The sequence below is a fragment of the Carcharodon carcharias genome, chromosome 1 (genome assembly GCF_017639515.1).
Source record: "Carcharodon carcharias isolate sCarCar2 chromosome 1, sCarCar2.pri, whole genome shotgun sequence".
Lineage (NCBI taxonomy): Eukaryota > Metazoa > Chordata > Chondrichthyes > Lamniformes > Lamnidae > Carcharodon > Carcharodon carcharias.
Window position 1 is genome coordinate 148,223,135 of NC_054467.1, and position 22,008 is coordinate 148,245,142.

Consider the following 22,008-nt stretch of genomic DNA (forward strand, 5'->3'; position numbering starts at 1 on the left):
ACGTGTTTTATTATGAAACTATAGTTCGGTACAAACATCGATATCCTTCTGGATTCTCTCCGTCTCCAGAAGCAGCCCCCAGACTGGGGAAAAACCCAGCTCTTAAGTACAGGCTTCAATGAGCATCACCTGCTCTCAATTCACTCTGAAGCTTGTCCTAGTTTACTCTTAAAGGGACCTGCATTTCTAACATTGTCATGGAACACTTAAAGATTCAATTTTTTCTTAAAGAAACAATGTAAAATGGATTTTAAAACCTTTTTAGAATGCTCACAAAATGAAATGCTGCTATTAGCGGATGCAGAAGTGCTAAATGCCCAATTCTAGAATCAGGTGGGGTGCACAATCACCATGAATGAGGGAAGAAGGTGACCAACAGTGTTTGAGTGGGGCTCCTTCCCTCCCTCCATTTTTGGCTGCCAGCTTATTTAACGGTCCTTGGAACTTGATTACATGAGAAAGAATCTTTACACTTCTTTTCTAATGAATGGATGTCATCACTTTTGTTTTAGATAATAGACGTTACTCAGTACAACAAAAAGTACCACCATAAATGGGAACACAATTCATTTATTAAATCATAGGTCAAGAAAAATAATGCAACATACAGCTCACTGCATAGATAAATTTCAGTTCAGGAAAACATTCAATAGGGCTCACATTGCAAACCGTTTGCACTATCTGGCATTAAATATTTTTAATGTCTTGTGAATTCTTTTTGAATTTATCAATAATATCCCATGGAAATAGATTTATAGAACATGTAATCCATCAATTGGTTCTCAGACAGTTTTGAATAATTTTTAAAATTACTGCTATATCTAAATAGCCAATTCCAATATAAATACAACTATGTAGCTAAGAAAAAGGAATGCTTGACCCTCTGGCCTCAATTTTTTTCAATTAGAAGATAAAATATATACGGACTGTGAAAGAAAAGTCAGTCAACTCTCCATGATAATCTAATAGGGAAGTGGAGCCATTCAATCATTTAAATGTAAAATAAGAGCAGACTTTAAATTTCTCACTCTGTGCTTATGCCATTAGTGGTGTTTCAATGCTTGCTATTTTTCAATTTGTTAATTTGTTTTGAATAACTACAGTGCTATATAAAGCACGAGGCCCAGCCGACAAGCATTTTTTTGATCTGAAACAACAGAATTTTTTTTAATAGCAAGGCAATCTACAATCTACAACATTTTAGTGAGCTGGGGTCAATTATACTATGTCTACCGATTCACAAACTAAACATAACTCTGTTTGCTGGCTTACAACTTTCACAGAATAGTCAAATGCATAGACTAAAAGTGAAAAATTAAAAGGTCTACATAAGCTAGAAGATAAAGAAACTCACATATATTAAATTGGTCAGACTTATCCTAAGTTCCCAAAGAAGGAAATAAAACAATTTTAATAATTGTAATGCAATCTTCATAGCCTGTCAGTTCCAAGACAAAATTAATGTTTATATGTATGAAATAGAATTATCTGCAGTGATATTTTTTCTCAAACATCTCAGTGAAATAATCATGCATGTCTAAATACACACAATGTGATGTTAAGTTTTCATACAATATTATATACACGTGAAAGTTAATGGTATTTGTCACATGCATAAATCACTTATGGCATCATGATTGATTATATTTGTAAACTTTTGTAGGCTGGAAGCAAGCTCAGCACAAAAGGACTTTAGTTGTGGGATTCATTCTAATGTAATTATTTCTTTTAAAGTACACTAGATAAGTTTTTTCTTAATTAATTTTGACCATACCATGGCTTCCAATTTCTTCAATTGAGTTGTAGTAGGTAAAAAGCGACCACTGCCAGGATAATCCCACAGACAGGGATCATTAGGTATTTCTTGTATTTCTGCCAAGCTGTTTCTTGGGTTTCTATTGTATCCCGTTTCTTGTTCTTCTTACGGCGACCCTTTAGTCTTTTTTCAAAGGCTTCTAATTCCACCTGGATAAAAGGTTGTACAAACTTAGTTTAGTTCATGAACATATTTGGGTGTAAGGGGAATATGCAAGAGTAAAAATGAAAGTGAAATAAATTGAAGTAAAGACACAACACCAATTGTGGTATGAATCTAGATAAACCAGGTACAATTTCTGGGTTTGTTAACTCAGCTGAGCGCAGCCAAGACAGCATTTGGGACAATATAAATAACATAAATAGCCTAACAGAACTGTGGGTGTACCTACACCACATGGACTGCAGCGGTTTAAAAAGGCAGCTCACTACCATCTACTCAAGGGCAATTAGGGATGGGCAACAAATGCTAGCTGAGCCAGCAACATCCACATCCCATGAATGAATAAAAATAATAAATATATTCAAAATGTACACAGAACAAATATTCAGAAAATTAGATGTAATTCCAGGGGTAAAAATTGGAGGCAAGAACACAACACAATGCTGTTCGTGGAATCAGAAGAGGCCCTACAAAATACTGTAGATCAAGTAAAAACCTGAAGTTTAGAATATCAATTGAGCATGAACACCAAAAAAGCAAAAACAATGGTAATTGGGAGGAACACATTAAAATAACTTAGAGTGAAGACTGAAGAGGATGATGCCACACCGGAACAAGTAGATAAGTTTGTCTATTTCGGACAAATGATAACAGAAGATGGTAGATGTGATGCTGAAATTAGAAAGAGGACAGAGATAGCCAAAACTAATTTTGTAAAAATGAAGGATGCGTTAACAACAGAAAAATTCAAGCTTGTAACAAGGAAGAAACACACAGGGTGCTACATTCCATCCACCTGCCTATATGCCTCAGAAAGCTGGGCAATAAATAAAAATCTATAGAAGCAAATAGGGGCCTTTGAAATGTGGATGCTAAGACGTATGCTAAATGTTTCATGAGGAGGTGCTTGAAATTGTAAGAACAAAAAGAGCTCTTAAAAAGTGACATCCAGAAAATAAAAATCAGTGTTTTGGCCATTTGATCTGAGCTGAAAGGCTACAGGATCTCTTCCAGAGGGCTAAGAGGAGGGCAGCAGAAAAAAGGGTTGGCCTTGGCATAGCTGGATGATGGACGTCACATATTGGTTGAAGAAGAGTTACAGTGAATGTAGGAGGATGGCAAAAGACAGACGAGCGTGAGATACCAAGACAGCAGATCTCCTGGTAGGAATAGTTACAAGCAGCAGCAAATGACATCAATCACCAGAGGTCTTCAGAGACAACAGAAAAGTCAGCCCAGAGTTTCAGCTCCTGATGACTCTCACTACAAAGTACATGTGAACATGGAGACAATGAGACTGAACAGGATCTGGCTTGGCTATTATGCCTGCCAGATTGAAATAGTTTGCTGACACTTTGTCTAAGTTCCCACTTGAAGAATAGTTACTTTGGCAAGGGGCTGCTAGGTTCTTTGAAAGTGTAATCAAGTCGGGCTTACTGCCTTTAAAAGAAGATATATGAAAAGGGAAGAAAATGGGGAAAAACACAAGGTTCAGTACTCTTTTTGAATTTCTAAAGTTTTCAAAATTTGGAAACTAATTTGGTTATTTTATTTTGCCTCAGAAGAAACATAATGGAACACACAACTGAGATCACAAAACAAGATTCTAGTAATATAAAAATCATGATAACAGAAAGAGGGAGTGTTTCCAATCTTTGTTTAATCATTAATCATTCAGAGAAAAAGTAAATGTCACTACAACATTACTGTGACTGGTTTATAGGGCAACTGTTCAGGAAATCAAATACAGACTCAAAGATAAATATGTAAGTACTAACGATGTTCAAACATCCCATTTCACAGCTTCTTCGCTGGAAATGTGAATTAAAGTGAGGAATGTGGTAGCATGATACTTTTGCCAAGAAACAAAAAATTGTTCATCAGCAGAATGTGAAGAACATTTGAATTTTCACTCCCTCCAACAGTTAGTTGTGGGTGTTACACTCCCTTTGGTTGTTTTTCTTAATTTATATTATACAAATTAATGGCACTTTTGCCGAAGTATTACAGAAAAATAAAAATTTAAATGCTTTTGTATCTTCCAGGCTTTTACAGACCAGTTTCATTAGACACAAAATCAGGTTAAAAGATTAAGCGATCTCCAAATCTCAGAAAATAACTCAGGGCTGCAAAATTATTGAACTTTGCCAAACAGGTTAACTTTGACAACGCTATTAAGTTGGCAAATTTTTCTGATCCTTGTCATACAATGCACATGCAATCTTACACTTTCACCATGGTAAGTAAATCAAACTGGATTACTGAGAAAGAAAGCACTTGCACAATATAAGATATTTTCCATTTACAGACTATCCTAAAGCGCTGTGCATCCAATTAAGTAATTTTGATGTGTAGACAAATGGGGCGGTCAACAATGCTCAGTAAGATCCCACAAACTGTAAATCTGTTTTTGTGTAGGTTGAGAAAGAAATGCTGGCCAGGAAACCAGGGGAATATCGTGTTATTCTTCAAATAGTGTCATGACATCGTGTACTTTCACTCAGAGCCTCAGTTTATCGCCTCTCCCAAAAGAAAACGCCTCTGGCATTGCAGCACTCCCATAACACTCACAGAAGCGTCAATGTAAGTTATATGCTCTTTTCTTGAGTGGGGTTTGAGCACATAATCTGATTCAGAGACAATCAAATACTTAACCAACAGTTTTTTTGATTTAAAAAACTAACAAATTTGGCACAAATAAATCCTCAAGTGAAACTCAGTGGAAAAGTCAAATAGTGAAAGCTATCATTAAATCATTTATAGCAGATCACTCACTTGGCAGTTATTTAAAAAAACCACATCGTAAGAAAAACGAGGGTAGAAATTCTACTTTTGTGTGCTCACCAGCTTGTGCTTTCCACGTTTATTAATTAGAATGGTTATCCTTGTCAATTGGCAAGAGCTGAAAGGCAAAAATGGAAGCAACCAAACACCCACTGTCAACCTATTCTTACCCTGCTGAGTGAGATAGACCTCCTACAGGAAAGCAAAGGTCAGCATAATCCTGATGCAGAGACCAGAATTTTCATTGCTTCCTTGGTCAAGCAAACTCTTTTACATTATAAATCTTATGAGCACATGATAATGACAGGCCTGAAAAAAAATCAGCTAGTCTACTGAATTTGTCCCATAATGGTCATAGAGCAACTGAGCATCACCACTAGTATCCCACACCCACAAGTAGCCGTGTAATATCCTGAAAGAGGCTAAAAGAGAAAATAAACTCAAGTTAATTCAGGGAAATAAAATCTGGGAAATATCGCTGCAACTCTTGAAGGCAATGAAAATGAGTTTCAGAAAATGCCAGTTTATAAGGGCACATTACCCAGTACCCCACTTACACATCCAACTCCCCTTTGAGCAATTGCAGCACATCTACATTCATTGCAAGAGCTGGCAACCTATGAGTGACCCACTGTTAAAAGAATAACCACCTGATATCTAAAAGTCCTACACTAGTGTTCCATGATTCTTCTCAGTGTATTTAACTAAAATACTGTAACCACATGGACACAGTCTCGTGTCAAATCTTAAGTCTATACTTAGAGTTAAAAGGCCAGCTCAGCCTCCCATTGTAACTAAGAGCCTTCAAGGTATTTGTCAACTTAGTGGCTTCTCTGATCATTTTTAGGGCCTCTACATCATCTCCATGTGAGGTGACCAACTGCACATAGTATTCTAGATGAGACCAACAAAAATCTTCCATAAGGACAGTATAGTGCTTTTTGTTTTATACCGTAATCCTGCAATCTTGCAACTTCATCAAAAAATAGCAGCTACGTTGGTAGAAAAAAAAACCTTTTCAGAATACACATTGAGAATCTCTGAAAATCCTTCTGTGACTAGGCAGGCATATAGAGTATCCTTAAATGATCCGTTCTTGCAATTTTCCTATATAACCAACTACATGGCTTATAGGTTTATAATTTCCCAGTTCTGGCTTGATGCCTTTTTTAAATATTGTACCTTAATAGGTGAACTATAAATATAAACAAAATATACAAATATCAAGCAAAAGCTCAGGGATGGCAACAAACATAATCTTGTCATAGTAGAAGGAGGAAATACCACAAACTGCAAGCATACAATGTCTACCTCAAAATATGAAATGACAGGGTAGAAACACTTAGACAAAATAAACTATATGCATAGTGTAAAATGATCAGCAGATAAAAGAAACTCAGTTCTAATAATGGGAATACGCAACTCAGTAAAAATAGGATTAGTCTCTCTCCTGTAAGTGCTAAACATTCTTTAATCAGCACTAAAACAAGGCCGCACCCATCAGCCTGATAGCAGTCTTTTGTCTCCATCGTTCCCAATACAAGCCTGTCAAGTAGCATTAGGTGAAACAGACAAGAAAGCCAACTCACCATTCAGCTATCAAATTAAGCAACACAAGACAAACCAATAAAAAAAATCAAAATTTAATTTCTCTCTAAAAGGTACACCTTGTCCAGTGGTTTAAAGGATTCTTTTTCAAAGTTAAGGAACAGTATGTGGGGGCATGGGGGTGGGGAAGAGGAGCTGCTAAGTGAACGAACGTGTCGGGTGGAAGGGAGTTGGGAAGAGGGGCTGCTGAGTGAGTTTCTGCGGGAGGTGGTTTGGGAAGAGGGGTGTGTGTGCGTACGTGCGCAGTGGGAACAGAGGGTTGATTGCAATGTGCGTGGGGGTGGGGGTGGAGGGGACAGGGACTTCATCGAGCATTCTGTCACCGGGGAATATGGAGAGCTTGGCTGAAACCTACAACAGTACATAAAATAATGGCATTTTTATAAGTGCTTTAAAAACACTGATTTTCAAATGCATGTGACGTATTATATGTTGATCTATAAAATGCAAATGTTAATAATCATATACTAATGTTACGATGCTGCCATATTGCTGTTGTTCTTGCTGTCATTTGGGGTCATGTTAATTTTCATGTTAAAACAGGGTCACATCAGAAAATTGTTTGGGAAGGAGCGTACTAAGCTACTTACCTGTTGCTTTAGTCTTTCTTTTTCAAGGGCAGCTTTTTCTTCAGCTTCTTTCATCTGAAGAAACAGTTGAAAAAATAAATCTATTGTCTAGAGACAAATTAAACTTTGATATTCATGTAATTCTGTATTAAAGGTTATTTAAGGGGAGGCAGTGGGAAGTGGTAATGTCACTGGACTAACAATTCAGAGGTCCAGACTAATGTTCTGGAGAGACAGATTCAAATCCCACCACAGCAGTTGGTGGAATTTAAATTCAACTAATAAACCTGGAATTAAAAGCTAGTTCTTGGTAATCGTGACCATCCAAAAACCCACCTGGTTCACTAATGTCCTTTTAGGGAGGAAATCTGCTGTCCTTACCTGACCTGGCCCACATGTGATGGAAGACCCAGAGCAACTTGGTTGCCTCTTAACTGTCCTCTGAAATGACCTAGCATAAGTCAAACCGCTATAAGTCTAAAAGGAATGAAACTGGAATAACCACTCTGCATCAATCCAGGCACCAGAAACGACAACGGCATACCCAGCCCTGTCGATCCTGCAAAATCCTCCTTACGAACATCTGGGGCATTGTGCTAAAATTGAGCACTGTTCCACAGACTAGTCAAGCAACAGCCTGACAAAGTCATTCTTACGGAATCATACCCTACAGATGACGTCCCAGACACCATCACCATCATCCCTGGATATGTCCGGTCCCACTGACAGGACAGAACCACCAGAGGTGGCAGCACAGTCAGGAGGGAGGTGCCCTGTAGTCAACATCAACTCTGGACCCCATAAAGTCACATGGCATGAGGTAAAACATGGACAAGGAAACCTCCTGCTGGTTACCACCTACAGCACCCCCTCAGCTGAGGAATCAGTCCTCCTCCATGTTGAACACCGCTTGTAAGAAACATTGAGGGTGGCCAGGGCACAGAACATACTCTGGGCGGGGACTTCAACGTCCATCACCAAGAGTAGCTCAGTAGTACCACTACTGACCAAGCTGGCCGATTCTTAAAGCACATAGCTGCTCGACTGGGTCTGCAGCAGATGGTGAAGGAACCAACAAGAGGGAAAAACCTACTTGAACCCGTCCTTACCAATCTACCTGTTGCAGATGCATCTGTCGATCACAGTATTGATAGGACTGACCACTGCACAATCCTTGTGGAAACAAAGTCCCATCTTCGCACTGAGGATATGCTCTAGAAACTCAAACTGAGCATCCATGAGGCACTGTGGGTAACCAGCAGCAGCAAAATTCTATATAACCGCAATCTGTAACCTCATGGCCTGGCATATGTCCCATTCTACAATTACCATCGAGCTGGGGTTCAACCCTGGTTCAATGCAGACTGCAGGAGCAGCAACAGGCATACCTAAACATGAGGCGTCAACCTGGTGGAGCTACAACACCACACTACTAGCATGCCAAACAGTAGAAGCAGCATTTGATAGACAGCCCTAAAAGATCCCACAACCAATGGATCAGAACTAAGCTTTGCAGTCCTGCTACATCCTGTTGTAAATGGTGGTGTGCAATTAAACAACTCACAGGAGGAGGCTCCACAAACATCCCCATCCTCAAAGATGGGGGAACCCAACACGTCAGTGCAAAACACAAGATTCAAGAATTTGAAAGCATCTTCAGCCAAAGGTGCTGAGTGTATGATCCATCTCAGCCTCCGCCCAAGGTCACCAGCATCAAAGATGCCAGTCTTCAGCCAATTCAAATCACTCCACATGATATTAAGAAACAGGTGAAGGCACTGGTTACTGCAAAGGCTATGGGCCCTGACAACATTCCAGCAATAGCACTAAAAGATTTATGCTCCAGAGCTAGCCATGCCCCTAGCCTAGCTGTTCAGTATAGCTACCACACTGGCATCTACCCGGCAATGTGGAAAATTGCCCACATATGTCCTGTCCACAAAAAGCAGGGCAAGTCCAACCCGGCCAATTACTGCCCCATCAGCCAACTCTTGATCATCAGCAAAATAATGGAAGGTGTCATTGACAGGGCTATCAAGAGGCAATAACATGCTCACTGACACTCAGTTTGAGTTCTGCCAGGGTCACTCAGCTTCTGACCTCATTACAGACTTGGTCCAAACATAGACAAAAGAGCTGAACTACACAGGTGAGGCGAGGTGACTGCCCTTGACATCAAGGCAGCATTTGACTGAGTATGGCATCAGAAAGCCGGGAAACTGGAGTTAATGGAAATCAGGGGAAAGCTCTCCGCTGGTTGGAGTCATACCTAGCACAAAGGAAGATTGTTGTGGCTGTTGGAGATCAATCATCTCAGTCCCAGGAGGAGTTTCTCACAGTAGTGTCCTAGGCCCGACCATCTTCAGATGCTTCATCAATGACATTCCCTCCATCATAAGGTCAGCATTAGGGATTTTCACTGATTGCACATTGTTTAGCACCATTCATGAATCCTCAGATACTGAGCCAGTCTGTGCCCACATGTAGCAATGTCTGGACAATATTCAGGCTTGGGCTGGTAAGTGGCAAGTAACATTCATGCTACATAAGTGCCAGGCAATGACCATCTCCAACAAGAGAGATATTCAATCGCATTACCATCACTGAATCCCCTGCTCTCAACATCCTGGGGGTTACCATTGACCAGAAACACATACAAATACTGTGGCTACAAGAGCAGGTCAGAGCCTGGGAATTCTGCAGCAAGTAACTCACCTCCTGATTCCCCAAAGCCTGTCCATCATCTACAAGGCACAAGTCAGGAGTGTGATGGAATACTCTCCACTTGCCTGGATAAGTACAGCTCCAACAACATTCAAGAAGCTCGACATTATCCAGGACAAAGCACCCCATTCATAAACATTCACTTCCTCCAACACCGGCACACAGTGGCAGCAGTGTGCGCCATCTACAAGATGCACTGCAGCAACTCACCAAGGATCCTTCAACAGCACCTTACAAACCTGCGACCTCTACCATCTAGAAGGACAAGGGTAGCGGATGCATAGGAACACCGCCACCTGCAAGTTCCCCTCCAAGCCACACACCATTCTGACTTAGAACTATATCGTCATTCCTTCAATGTTGGCTGGGTCAAAATTGTGGAACTCACTCCCTAACAGCACTGTGGGTGTACCTACACCACATGGACTGCAGCAGTTCAAGAAGGGCACATGCCACCACCTTCTCAAGGGTAATTAGGATAGGCAATAAATACTGGCCTAGCCAGCGACACCCACATCTGATGAAGGGATAAAGAAAGTAGTATTTTTAGGAAGATAGCCCATACCTGCATTTAATTCTGATTTTAAAATCATTACATACATTTTTGGTTACTAAGTTCCTACACTATTATTACATTAATCGAATATATTCCCAAATAGCAAAATGTGTAATTTATCTATTATTTAACTAATGCTTATATTTTTGCCCTTGAACGTTGCAATGGTCACTCCTGCTGGTTCATTTATATTCTGGATCATCTGATCCTATATATTGGGCATATTGTTTTTGAAATTGATTGTAGTCACTAGTAGTTCAAAATTACACTCTGGAAAATTACTGTATTTTAATTTTAATGAATCATTTTCAATTCCTCATCCCTCAACCCTAGATGTAGCCTTCATACAAACTCATATAGTGTAGAAGTTCAAAGAGGAAATCCAAATTGTTGCTACTACTCATAATATATTGATTGGTAAGGCTCTTAAAAGGAACAAAACTGGAGGAGATCCATGAAAAATCCAAGCCACCTGGTCAACTTTAAACAGCATATGCTTTACGTTGGAAGATGACTATTCTGTAAGGTTCCACATGTAATCCAATACAGTTCTTGGGCCTCTCCAATTTAAAACGCTGTTCTCATTCTGAAACAGTAGCTTAGTAATGCCAAAAAGATTACAAATACCACATGCAGCTTTAGACTAGTATTACTGTTGTTCACTTTTGAGCATAATGGGCTTAACGTTTTCCATTTCCTATCAAAAGCTATGTTCTTGCTGTTTTTCCAATTGCTTAATTGTCAATTTCAGGCAAGTTTTAAATCAGGAACAAACTAATGTTCCGACGTGCTGCTGGCAATTCAATTGGGGAATTTAGCATCATCAGAAAATTAGATTTAAGCCACTAAGTTTAAACCATAAAAATGGAATTTATTACAATGACAAATTTAATGAATTTGGATTCATAACAATTTATGGTTACTTGCTTGCTGCATTTAGGTTTTTCCTAGTATGCAAAAGTTAATTTTAAAAAAATCAAGTGTAATGATTGGGCTAGGATGTACGTTTTCCTTCTGAATATTAGAAGTTCCAATCATATTTTTGTTTGTTTATTCTTTCATGAGATGTGGGTGTTACTAACAAGGCCAGCATTTGTTGCCCATCCATAATTGCCTTTGACTTGCTAGGCCACTTCATAGGGCAGTTAAGAGTCAACCACATTACTGTGGGTCTGCAGTCACATGTAGGCCAGACCAGATAAGGGTAGCAGATTTCCTTCCCTAAAGGATATTAATGAACTAGATGGGTTTTTATGACAATTGATAATAGCTCCATGGTCATCATTACTGAGGTTAGTTCTCAATTTCAGAGTAATGAATTGAATTTGGGATTTGAACCCATGTCCCCAGAGCATGAACCTGGGTCTCTGAATTACTAATCCAGTGACATTACCATTGCATCACCATCTTCCCCTGATATCATCACAGAAAGGCAGAATAAAACCATGTCACAAATTCAGGCAGTGCAAGTACGACAAGCCATTTATTTAAAAAAAAGCAGTATGACTTAAAATGTTCAGAGATAAGAAAAATATACAAAACAGGTTCAAAGCAATTACTTACCGTCATTTTAAGGTAAATTTAAACTATGAAGTTTCCCCAAACTAAAATAAGATTTGATGACCAAGGTTGTTGGTTAACTTTCTAAACAATTAATAAAAATTAATTTTATCAACTTGAGCCTGTGTCAAATAACAAGTACTTCAAATTATGGAATTTTAAAACACAGAAGGAGACTACTCTACCCGTGCCAGCTTTCTGAAATGATTCTAAATACTTGTTATTTGTCCCTATCCTCTGCCCTTTTCCCTTAACCATTTTTTCCTTTCCAAATGTTTCAAAACTTTTTTTTAAAAAGCTATATGGATTCTGCCACTATCATTTCTGGTACAGCAAACAACCCTGGGTGAACAAATTGCAAGCAATCTAATAGAACTTATGTATAAATACACAAAAACAATAGAAGTTTAACATATAGAATGCAATGTACTCACTGCAACAATTATACGTGAGATTTCATTTGTACGTAGAGTCTATTTTGGAACACGTTCTTTGCATCCACTCTTAAGCAAAGTTGAGAGAGTATAATGTAACAAGGCAAGAGACGTTACCTCAGATGCTTTTTGCTTCATTTCCTGACAGACTTCATCACATTCCACCAGGGCTTGCTCCTCAGTCACCACTGAACACAGTATTTCCTTTATTAAACACATAAATGTCTTTGGTATCAATTCTTCAAAGAATGTTGTGTTAATTTGAAACCACAAATTCTATACAGCAGGAAGGATATAGTTGATATTTTAAGGTTAGATAAACATTTGTTCAAAATAACACCCATTTAATGGGCACATTTAATAACATTGCTCGCACCAGTTCTAGTGTTTCAATTCAATAAAGATACTTTCCATACCCCATTGGGGTTCCACTAGAAATTATACACAGAAATGTGCGCTCATCATCGAGTTTCAGATAAATAGAATACTGCTGATCCTAGTTGAACCCAAAGTAGTGTATTTTCCTCTGCATCCATTCAATGACTGCTGGCTTGTGTAACAGGCTGTAATGCATCACCGTGACAGAAGAATTAGTTAATGTTCCATCTGTTGCTTTATCTACCAAAATTTCCCTAAACTACCTGCCTATATCACCATACTAAAATCTACAAAACAAGAAAATAGAAATCTAGTTCTCTAGAGTGCAAGAGGATTCTTGAAATGTACACACACAAACTGCTGTATGCAGACATGTTTAATTGAACATGAAATAGTTCTCGGTGCATTTGATACACACATAGGCAATCAGTTGAAGATAATACAACATGGCCTGAATTTTCCATTGTCGGACGGGCTGTCACAGAGTCAACTGCTGTCCGTGATCGGCTCCGCACCCTCATTTTATGCGGGTGAGTCAATTAAGGCCCGCCTGGCGTAATATGCAAGTGGTAGCGCTGAGCTCTACCTGTGCGGGCAGAAGGTGGAAGGAGAGTTGGGTCCAGCGCTTTTTCGTATATGTGCGCAAAAGAGTGCTTCAATCTCCGAGGCACAGAGCTCTTGAACTAAATAAATAAATGTAATAAAAATTTAATGAAACATGTCACCTCGTGTGACTGTGTCACATGTGATGGGACATGTTTTTATTTTTCAGAAAAACTTCTTATTTAATTCGTAAAAGCTTTAGGAAACCTCATCCCACTCGTGGATAAGATTTCCTAAAAAAACATAAAGGCAGTTTGGCCTTTTAGCCTGCCCACCAACTGTGAGGTTGGACGGGCACCATAAACTTGAAATTAATTACCTAGTTAATGGCCTTAATAGGCCTTTCAATTATCAGCGAGCATGCAGCTGACTCCGGCGCGTGCCTGCTGAATGAAATATCGTGAACAGCACAATGATGTTGGGACACACACCCGATGTCGTTGCATATTATTTTATGCTCCGGTGTGTCGGGCCCATCCCCACCCACTGAATGTAAAATCTTGGCCCATGGTTAGTTTTACTATTCCTTTGTCAAGGGAAGCCTGAATATAATCATGTTTGCTTTAAATTGTATTTTAAAAGGATTAACTTTAAAGTGCATCAGGTCACTGGATTTCATGGCTTAGAAGATATGCTTGAAATTAATAATTTTGGAATATCCTCAATTATATTATATTATGCACTTTGGATTTCTAAAATTAAACCTGTATTTTGCTGTAAGGGATTTTGAATTTGTTTGGGAGCCCATGTTTCTTTATATTGAGTACAAGTCTGATTAAGATGTTTCAGGATCCAAACCACCACGGCTGAATTAATTCTGACCTTTAGCATTGTGCATCACTCTCTAAATAGATACTGGGGTCTTTCTGACCTTTCTTGTCCTATTTTTTCTCTATATTTGACAGATGGGTGTCTTTAGAACTGCATGACTTTACAATATTTCTTTGGTCCAAAATACTGATAGAAATAATCCCAAAATGAAAGCAACTAGTCTCCAATTATGCAAACATCGCAAACACTGGGAACTTGTGCCAAAATCGGAAGAGCTATTATATCAACCAGTCAAACAACAGCTTAATACAGTCATAGTCACAAAATTCATCCAACTTCCCAGATTTCTCCATCACCATTTCTGGGTATTTCCTGCCCCAAATGTAGGACAGACCCACCAGAGGTGGAGACATGGCTGCAGGGTGACCAAGGTTGAGAACTAAATATTTAAGGATATTCGACATTTAGGAAGGATAGGCAAAACGGAAAAGGAAGTGGGATAGAGCTGCTAATAAAGGATGAGATCAGTATGTTAGAGATATCTTTGATTGGAAGAAACACAAAAGGGCAGCAAACACTGGAAGTTGTTGTTTTTGGCCACTAAACAGTAGTGGTAATGTAGGGCACCGTATAAACCAGGAAATTAGAGGTACATATAACAAGGGTAATACAGTAATCATGGAGGACTTCAATCTGCATATAGACTGGGTAAACCTAATTAGCAGTAATGATGTAGTAGATGAATTCCTGGAATGTAAATGAGATGGTTTTCTAGAACAGTTGAGGAACCAACTATGGAACAGGCTACTTTAGATCTAGTATTGTGCAAGGAGCCTTTAGGGAACAGTAACCATAATATGATAGAATCTTACATTAAGTTTGAAAATGATGTAGTTCAATCCGAAACTAGGGTCTTTAATCCAAAGAAAGGAAACTACAAAGGTACGAGGGGCAAGTTGATTGGGAAGTTACATGAAAAGGTATGACAGTGTCATTGAGCATGTTCAAGACACAGGTGGATAGATTTCTAATTATTAATGGTACCAATGGATATGAGGATACTCCGGGAAAAGAGTGTTGAGGTAGAACATCAATCATGATCTAGTTGAATGGTGGAGTAGGCTTGAGACGCGAAATGGCCTATTCCTGCTCCTATTTCCTAAGTTCCTAAGTCACAGTGAAAGAGGTGTTAACTAAAATACTGGATGCACTAAAAATTGATAAAGAGGACGTATTTGAAAGGTTAGCTGTACTTAAAATTGATAAGTTACCAAATCCTGATGGAATGCACAAATGAATGCAGAGGGAAGTTAAGAGTGGGAATTGCTAAGGTACTGGCCAGAATCTTCCAACCTTCCTTACATAAAGGTGGTGCCAGAGGAAGGGACAATGGCAACTGTTTCCCTTGTTCAAAAAGGTTGTAAGGGTAAAGCTAACAACTACAGGCCTGTCAATTTGACCTGAGTAGTCGGAAAGCTTTTAATCTGGTACAAAATCAGTAACTACCGGATAACTCTGGATTAACTGAGGAAAGTCAACATGGATTTGTTAAAGGTAAATTATGTTTAACCAACTTGAATTTTTGTTGAAGCAACAGGGATGATTGATGAGGGCAATGTGGCTGATATGCTGTTTATGGACTAGCAAAAGGTGTTTGATAAAGAAAGTGCCACGTAATACTTAGCAGCAAAGTTGAAGCCCGTGGAATAAAAAGGACAGTGGCACCAAGAATATGAAGTTGGCTGAGTGACAGGAGAGTGGTGACAACTGGTTATTTTTCGGACTGGAGGAAGGTATATAGTGGGGATCTCCAAGGGTCAGTATTAGAACCACTGTTTTTCTTGATTTATATTAATGGCCTAGACTTGGATATATAGAACACAATTTCAAATTTTCAGATGACACAAAATTTGCAATATTATGAATTGTGAGGACAGTTATACTTCAAAAGGACATAGATAGGCTGATGGAATGGGTGAACACATGACAAATGAAATTTAATGCAGAGAATCATTCCAAGGATAAGCAACCACTTATATGGATAGAATGAAGAAGTTGGGGCTGTTCTCCTTAGAGAAAGGAAGGCCAATAAGAGTTTAATAAAAGTGTTCAAAATTATGAGGGGTTTAGACAGAGTAGGTAGAGACTGTTCCCTCTGGCAGAAGGGTCAAGAATCAGAGCATAAGGATTTAAGGTGATTGGCAAAACAGATGATTGACATGAGGAAAAAATGTTTTAATCAGCAAAAGTTTACGTTCTGGAATGCATTGCCTGAGACTGGTGGAGGCAGTTTTAATTATGGTTTCCAAAAGGGAATTGGATAGGCAACTAAATCACAGAATTGTTACAGTGCAAAAGGAGTTCTTTCAGCCCATCTTGTCTGCACTGGCTCTCCAGATGAGCACAGTGCCATTCTCTTGCCTTTTCCCCATAACTCTGCACATTGTTTTTATTTAAATAATTATCCAATGCCCTCTTGAATGCCTCAATTGAACCTAGCTCCACCACACCTCCAGTAAGTGCATTCCAGACCCGAATCACTTGCTATGCAAAAGTTTCTTCTCATTTGCTTCTTTTGCAAATCACTTTAAATCTGTGCACTCTCGTTCTCAATTCTTTTATGAGCGGGAACAGTTTCTCCCTACTATCGACTTTGTCCAGCTCCCTCATGATTTTGAACACCTCTATCAAATCTCCTCTTAGCCTTCTGCTCTCCAAGTAGAACAGTCCCAACTTCTCCAATCGATGTTCATAACTGAAGTTTCTCATCCCTGGAACCATTTTTGTAAACTTCTTCTGCACTCTCTCCAAAGCTTTCCTAAAGAACTGTACACAATACTCCAGCTGAGGTCTAACTTGCGTCCTGTACAAGTTCAAGCATAACCTCCTTGCTCTTGTGCTCCATGCTCCTATTAATAAAGCCTAGGATACAGTATGCTTTATTAATTGCTCTCTCCATCTGACCTGCCGCCTTTAATGACTTATGCACATGTATACCCAGGCCCCTCTCTCTGGGACACCCTTTAGAATTGTAACCCTTGTTTTATATTGCCTTTCCATATTCTTCCTACAAAAATGAATCACCTCACACTTCTCTGCATTAAACTTCATCTACCACCTATCTGCCCACTCCACCAACTTGCCCATGTTCTTTTGAAATTCTACACTATCCTCCTCATGGTTTACAATGCTTCCGAGTTTTGTATCATCCGCAAACTTTGAAATTATCCCTGCACACCAAGATCTAGACCATTAATGTATATCAGGAAAAGCAAGGGTCCCAATACTGAACCCTGGGGAACTCCATCACAAACTTTCCTCCAGCCCGAAAAACATTCATGAACGATTACTACCCTGTTTCCTATATCTCAGCCAATTTTGTATCCACATTGCTACTGGCACTTATATTCCATGAGCTATAACTTCTCTCTCAAGTCTGTTGTGCAGCAGGGAATTCTGGCATGGGGGGTTGGGGTGAAGGGAGTTTTGAGGTGAAAAGAGTTCTGGGGTGGGGGGGAGAAAGAGTTTGTGGGGCGGGTGGGGAGGGAGCCCGGCAGGGGAAAAGGAGAGGTGGGGTGAGAGAGTCTGGAGGGAGGAGGAAGGTGGAGGAGGCAGTAAGGGGAGGGAAATGTCCAGGTGAATGTACAAGGGAGGGGTCCGTGGAGTCAATGACTGGCTCCTGGAGAGTGAACTGAGGCTGTGAGGTAGGAGGGAATGGGGAGTACAAAATGAGGCAGGTGGTAGGAGGGTTAGGGTGCTTTGGTAATGGTAGAAGGGACAGCAAGGGTGGTTGGTGGGGACTCAGGGGCAGACACTGAGTCTGGGGTTGGGTAGCAGGAGGTGGGGGAGGAGAATGCAGACATGAGTGGGATTCTCAGGAAGGTAGGGGATGTGCACGTTCACTTGGACATCCTGGCAAGAAAAGGGTTCTGATTAGTAGATGACATTGGAGAGGTGATGCCTGGGGGGGTGGTCAACAGTGATGGGGGAACCCACCTGCCAGTGATCCAGAGTGTTTCCTGGAAATGCATTATTAATGAGGCGGAACACCCTGGGTATGGGGCAATACTGATCGAAAACCGCCATTGCAGCTGACGGGTAAAATTACTATTATCCTGCCTGTTACTGAACTTTGTGCAAATCTGGGATGATTCCCCCCTACATCTACATTCCCTACTGTTTATAAAAATAAAAGGTGATCCCTTTGAAACATATAAAACTCCCGAGGGGCTTGACAAGCTAGATACTGGGAGGGTGTTTCCCCTTGATGTAGACACTAGAACAAAGGGTCACAGCCTCAAAATATGAGGTCAGTCATTTAGGGTTGGGACATATTTCTTCACCCAAAGGGTTGCGAGCCTTTGGAATTCTCTGCTGCAGTGAGCTGTGATGCTCAAACATTGAGTACATTCCAAGTCAGAGATCATTAGATTTTTGAGAGAATCAAGATGCATGGGGAAAGTGCGGGAAGGTGTAGTTGAGATGAATGATCAGCCATGATCTTGTTAAGTGGCAGAGGAGGCTCGAGGGGCCAAATAGCGTTCTCCTCCTATTTCTTATGTTCTCATGACTTCAGTGTTTACTACTGCAGATCAAGGTGTATCAGTCAATCTTGGAAGGATTCTTCAAAAAACAAGGGTCGACGTAAACACCGAATATAAAAACATCAAGCCAAGCATCAGCAAGGAATGTAAATACTTGGACCTATCTCCACTGGGAAGCACTGAAAAGTCGTACACCGCTTATGCGAGAAGATGGCAAAGCCGAACTGTACTCTTTTTGGGGAGAAGGAATATTTTCAATATTTTATTTGATAAATCCCGCTTGTTCTGGTGGCTTGCTAGACATTTGTGCCAAAAGAAAATAAATCACTTTCCAATTGTCTAACTGCACCCAACAATGGAAACAAGAGATGGACCAAACATATATTAAATTCTGCTGCAAAAATTCAAGCTTTTTCCTTCCTCTCTATAATTTACCAACAGAAAAACAACATATGGGACTGTCAATCTGTATTTGACTAATTGATACACATGTAACTGCATAAAAACACATGGTCCTGCTTTCAAATCGATTGAAATTGTGCACAGTTAACATAAAAACTATTCATTTATTAATATGACTCAAAGACTATTTAGATGTAGGCCCAACTCCAGTCACCTTTACCATGCTTTTACTGTCCAACAGCATCCCACCTGAAACAGAGTTTCAATAAATAACAAGATTCCCACAAATCTACTGCAGGTTACGGCAATCCCCTTGATAGCCATATGCACATGCCACCTATAGGGCTTTGTCCATTGGGTAGTTTTAGCTCACATTAAACGGTAAGAAAAAAATAATATCCATTTTATTATAAATTCTTGACATGGTTTCAATAAATAATCTATTTTAAAGCTGAAAATCATATTTCTCCTGTGCTGTGTTCAGTACAGGAAGTTCAGTGATACTTCCTTATAGTATGATTGAAATCACAGGCATGCTGCATTTCAACATTTTTTAAAATGCTGTTGAAACTGGTATAATCCAGGTGGACTGAGGAAATCTATTAGCAGAAAGAGGGGGAAGTGGGGCAGAGCTCAACTTATTCACAGGGTATAGGTCTAAACATGTGTTTTGGCACTGAAAAATGGGGTTGCCTTACACACCGTGACCTACAGTATCTATAAGATGCACTGCAGCAATTCCCAAGGTTTCTTCAATTGCAACTCAACTCCCAAATTTGCGAACTCTACCACCTAGAAGTACAAAGCAGCAGGCACTTGGGAATGCCACCACCTGTAAGTTCCCCTCTAAGCCACACATCAAACCGACTTGGAAATATATCACCTTTCTCTCATCATCATTGGGTCAAAACCCGGATTGGCCAGGTGATTAACAGTGAGGTTCAGTGTCTTGGACTACAGGAAGATATAGATGCGATGGTCAAATGGGCAGATAAGTGGCAGATGAAATTTAACCCTGAAAAGTGTGAGGTGATACACTTTGGAAGGAGTAATTTGACAAGGAAGTGTTCAATGAACGTCATGACACTAGGAAGTTCTGAGGAACAAAGGGGCCTTGGCGTGCGTGTCCATAGATCTCTGAAGGCGGAGAGGCATGTTAGTGGGGTGGTGAAAAAGGAATTTGGGACACTTGCCTTTATCAATTGAGACATAGATTACAAAAGTAGAGAGGTCATGTTGGAGTTGCATAGAACCTTGGTGAGGCCACAGCTGGAGTACTGTGTGCAGTTCTGGTTGCCACATTATAGGAAGGATGTGATTGCACTGGAGGGGGTGCAGAGGAGATTCATTAGGATGTTGCCTGGGATGAAACATTTAAGTTATGAAGAGAGGTTGGATAGACTTGGGCTGTTTTCGTTGGAACAGAGAAGACTGAGGGGCGACCTGGTCGAGGTGTACAAGATTATGAGGGGCATGGACATGGTGGATAGGGAGCAGCTGTTCTCCTGAGTTGAAGAGTCAGTCACGTGGGGACACAAGTTCAAGGTAAGGGGCAGGAGGTTTAGGGGGGGATGTAAGAAAAAGCTTTTTTTACCCAGAGGGTGGTGATGGTCTGGAATGCACTGCCTGGGAGGGTAGTGGAGGCGGGTTGCCTCACTTCCTTTAAAAAGTACCTGGATGAGCACTTGGCACGTCATAACATTCAAGGCTATGGGCCAAGTGATGGTAAATGGGATTAGGTAGGTAGGTCAGGTGTTTCTCATGTGTCAGTGCAGACTCGATGGGCCGAAGGGCCTCTTCTGCACTGTGTGATTCTTTGATTCCTACCTTACATCACAATGGTATTACCTTCACTGCATGGGCTGCAGAGGTGCAAAAAAAAAATTGGCTCACAGCCATCTTTCAAGAACAATTAAGGGAGGGCAATAAATGCTGGCCTGGCCAGCAAAAGCCCACATCCTTTAAGTGAATTTAAAAAATGACGTACTAAGGTAAAGTTTTTTTTTAAATCAGTGTATTATTGGAACTGTCATTTAACCATATAGATGAATCATGATTCTATCCACAAAGATAACTGACGATTCTAAAATAAAACACTGCTAACCGAATATCACTATCTTACTAATTCAGGTAATAAATCAAATTTTCAAGATTATGTTGTGAAATAGTGAAAATGGCTGGGCTGCAAATTATAATCCTTATGTCTAAACAAAGTACACAAGAAAGAAATGCTATAGTGATAAAAATTTCATAATGTCTTATAATTAAGAGATACCTTTTTAATCCGCTTACAGGGGCACTTCATCTTCACTTTCTGGCTGCAACTTTGTGAACAGTTACCAGGGTGGCAGGTTGCTTTGCATCGATGTCCACAAGACAACTGGTTAAAATGAAGCAGACGAAAAGAAACATGTTGAATTCAATTCAATAAAGACTTTGTACAAAACCAAAACTTTTAAAAGGGAATTTAATTCTACTTAAAATTGTTCAGTTACAAGTTAACCTGCAAATAACTTGTCTGGTTCTCAACACAAAAACAAAAATACCTGGAAAAACTCAGCAGGTCTGATAGCATCTGCGGAGAGGAGCACAGTTAACGTTTCGAGTCCGAATGACCCTTCAACGAAATTACGTAAAAATAGGAGAGGTGAAATATAAGCTGGTTTAAAGGGGGTGGGACAAGTAGAGCTGGATAAAGGGCCAGTGATAGGTGGAGATAACCAAAAGATGTCACAGACAAAAGGACAGAGGTGTTGATGGTGATCTTTTGGTTATCTCCACCTATCACTGGCCCTCTATCCAGCTCTACTTGTCCCCCACCCCCACCACCCCCACCCAAACCAGCTTATATTTCATCTCTCTTCTATTTTTACTTAGTTCTGTCGAAAGGTCATTCGGACTCAAAACTTTAACTGTGCTCCTCTCCGCAGACGCTGCCAGACCTGCTGAGTTTTTCCAGGTATTTTTGTTTTTGTTTGGGATTTCCACCATTTGCAGTTTTTTGCTTTTGTCTGATTCTCAATTGAGTTCAGTCTTGTTTAAGAAATAGATAACTTTTAACATCCTTGCTAGCCATACGGATGCTACCATTTTGCCT

At 39.9% G+C, this 22,008-nt stretch overlaps 1 protein-coding gene across 1 annotated transcript in view; it reads right to left on the reverse strand.

Annotated features, from left to right (window-relative positions):
• Positions 1 to 552: 552 nt before the first annotated feature.
• nfxl1 (nuclear transcription factor, X-box binding-like 1) overlaps positions 553 to 22,008 on the reverse strand; it is a 192,286-nt gene continuing 170,830 nt past the window's right edge. The window contains exons 19-22 of the mRNA XM_041196468.1: positions 21,187 to 21,291; positions 12,331 to 12,417; positions 6,961 to 7,014; positions 553 to 1,965 (exon numbers count right to left, since the gene is read on the reverse strand). Coding sequence (XP_041052402.1) covers positions 1,792 to 1,965; positions 6,961 to 7,014; positions 12,331 to 12,417; positions 21,187 to 21,291 — 420 coding nt within the window. The 3' untranslated portion in view covers positions 553 to 1,791. The remainder of the gene's footprint in view (positions 1,966 to 6,960; positions 7,015 to 12,330; positions 12,418 to 21,186; positions 21,292 to 22,008) is intronic.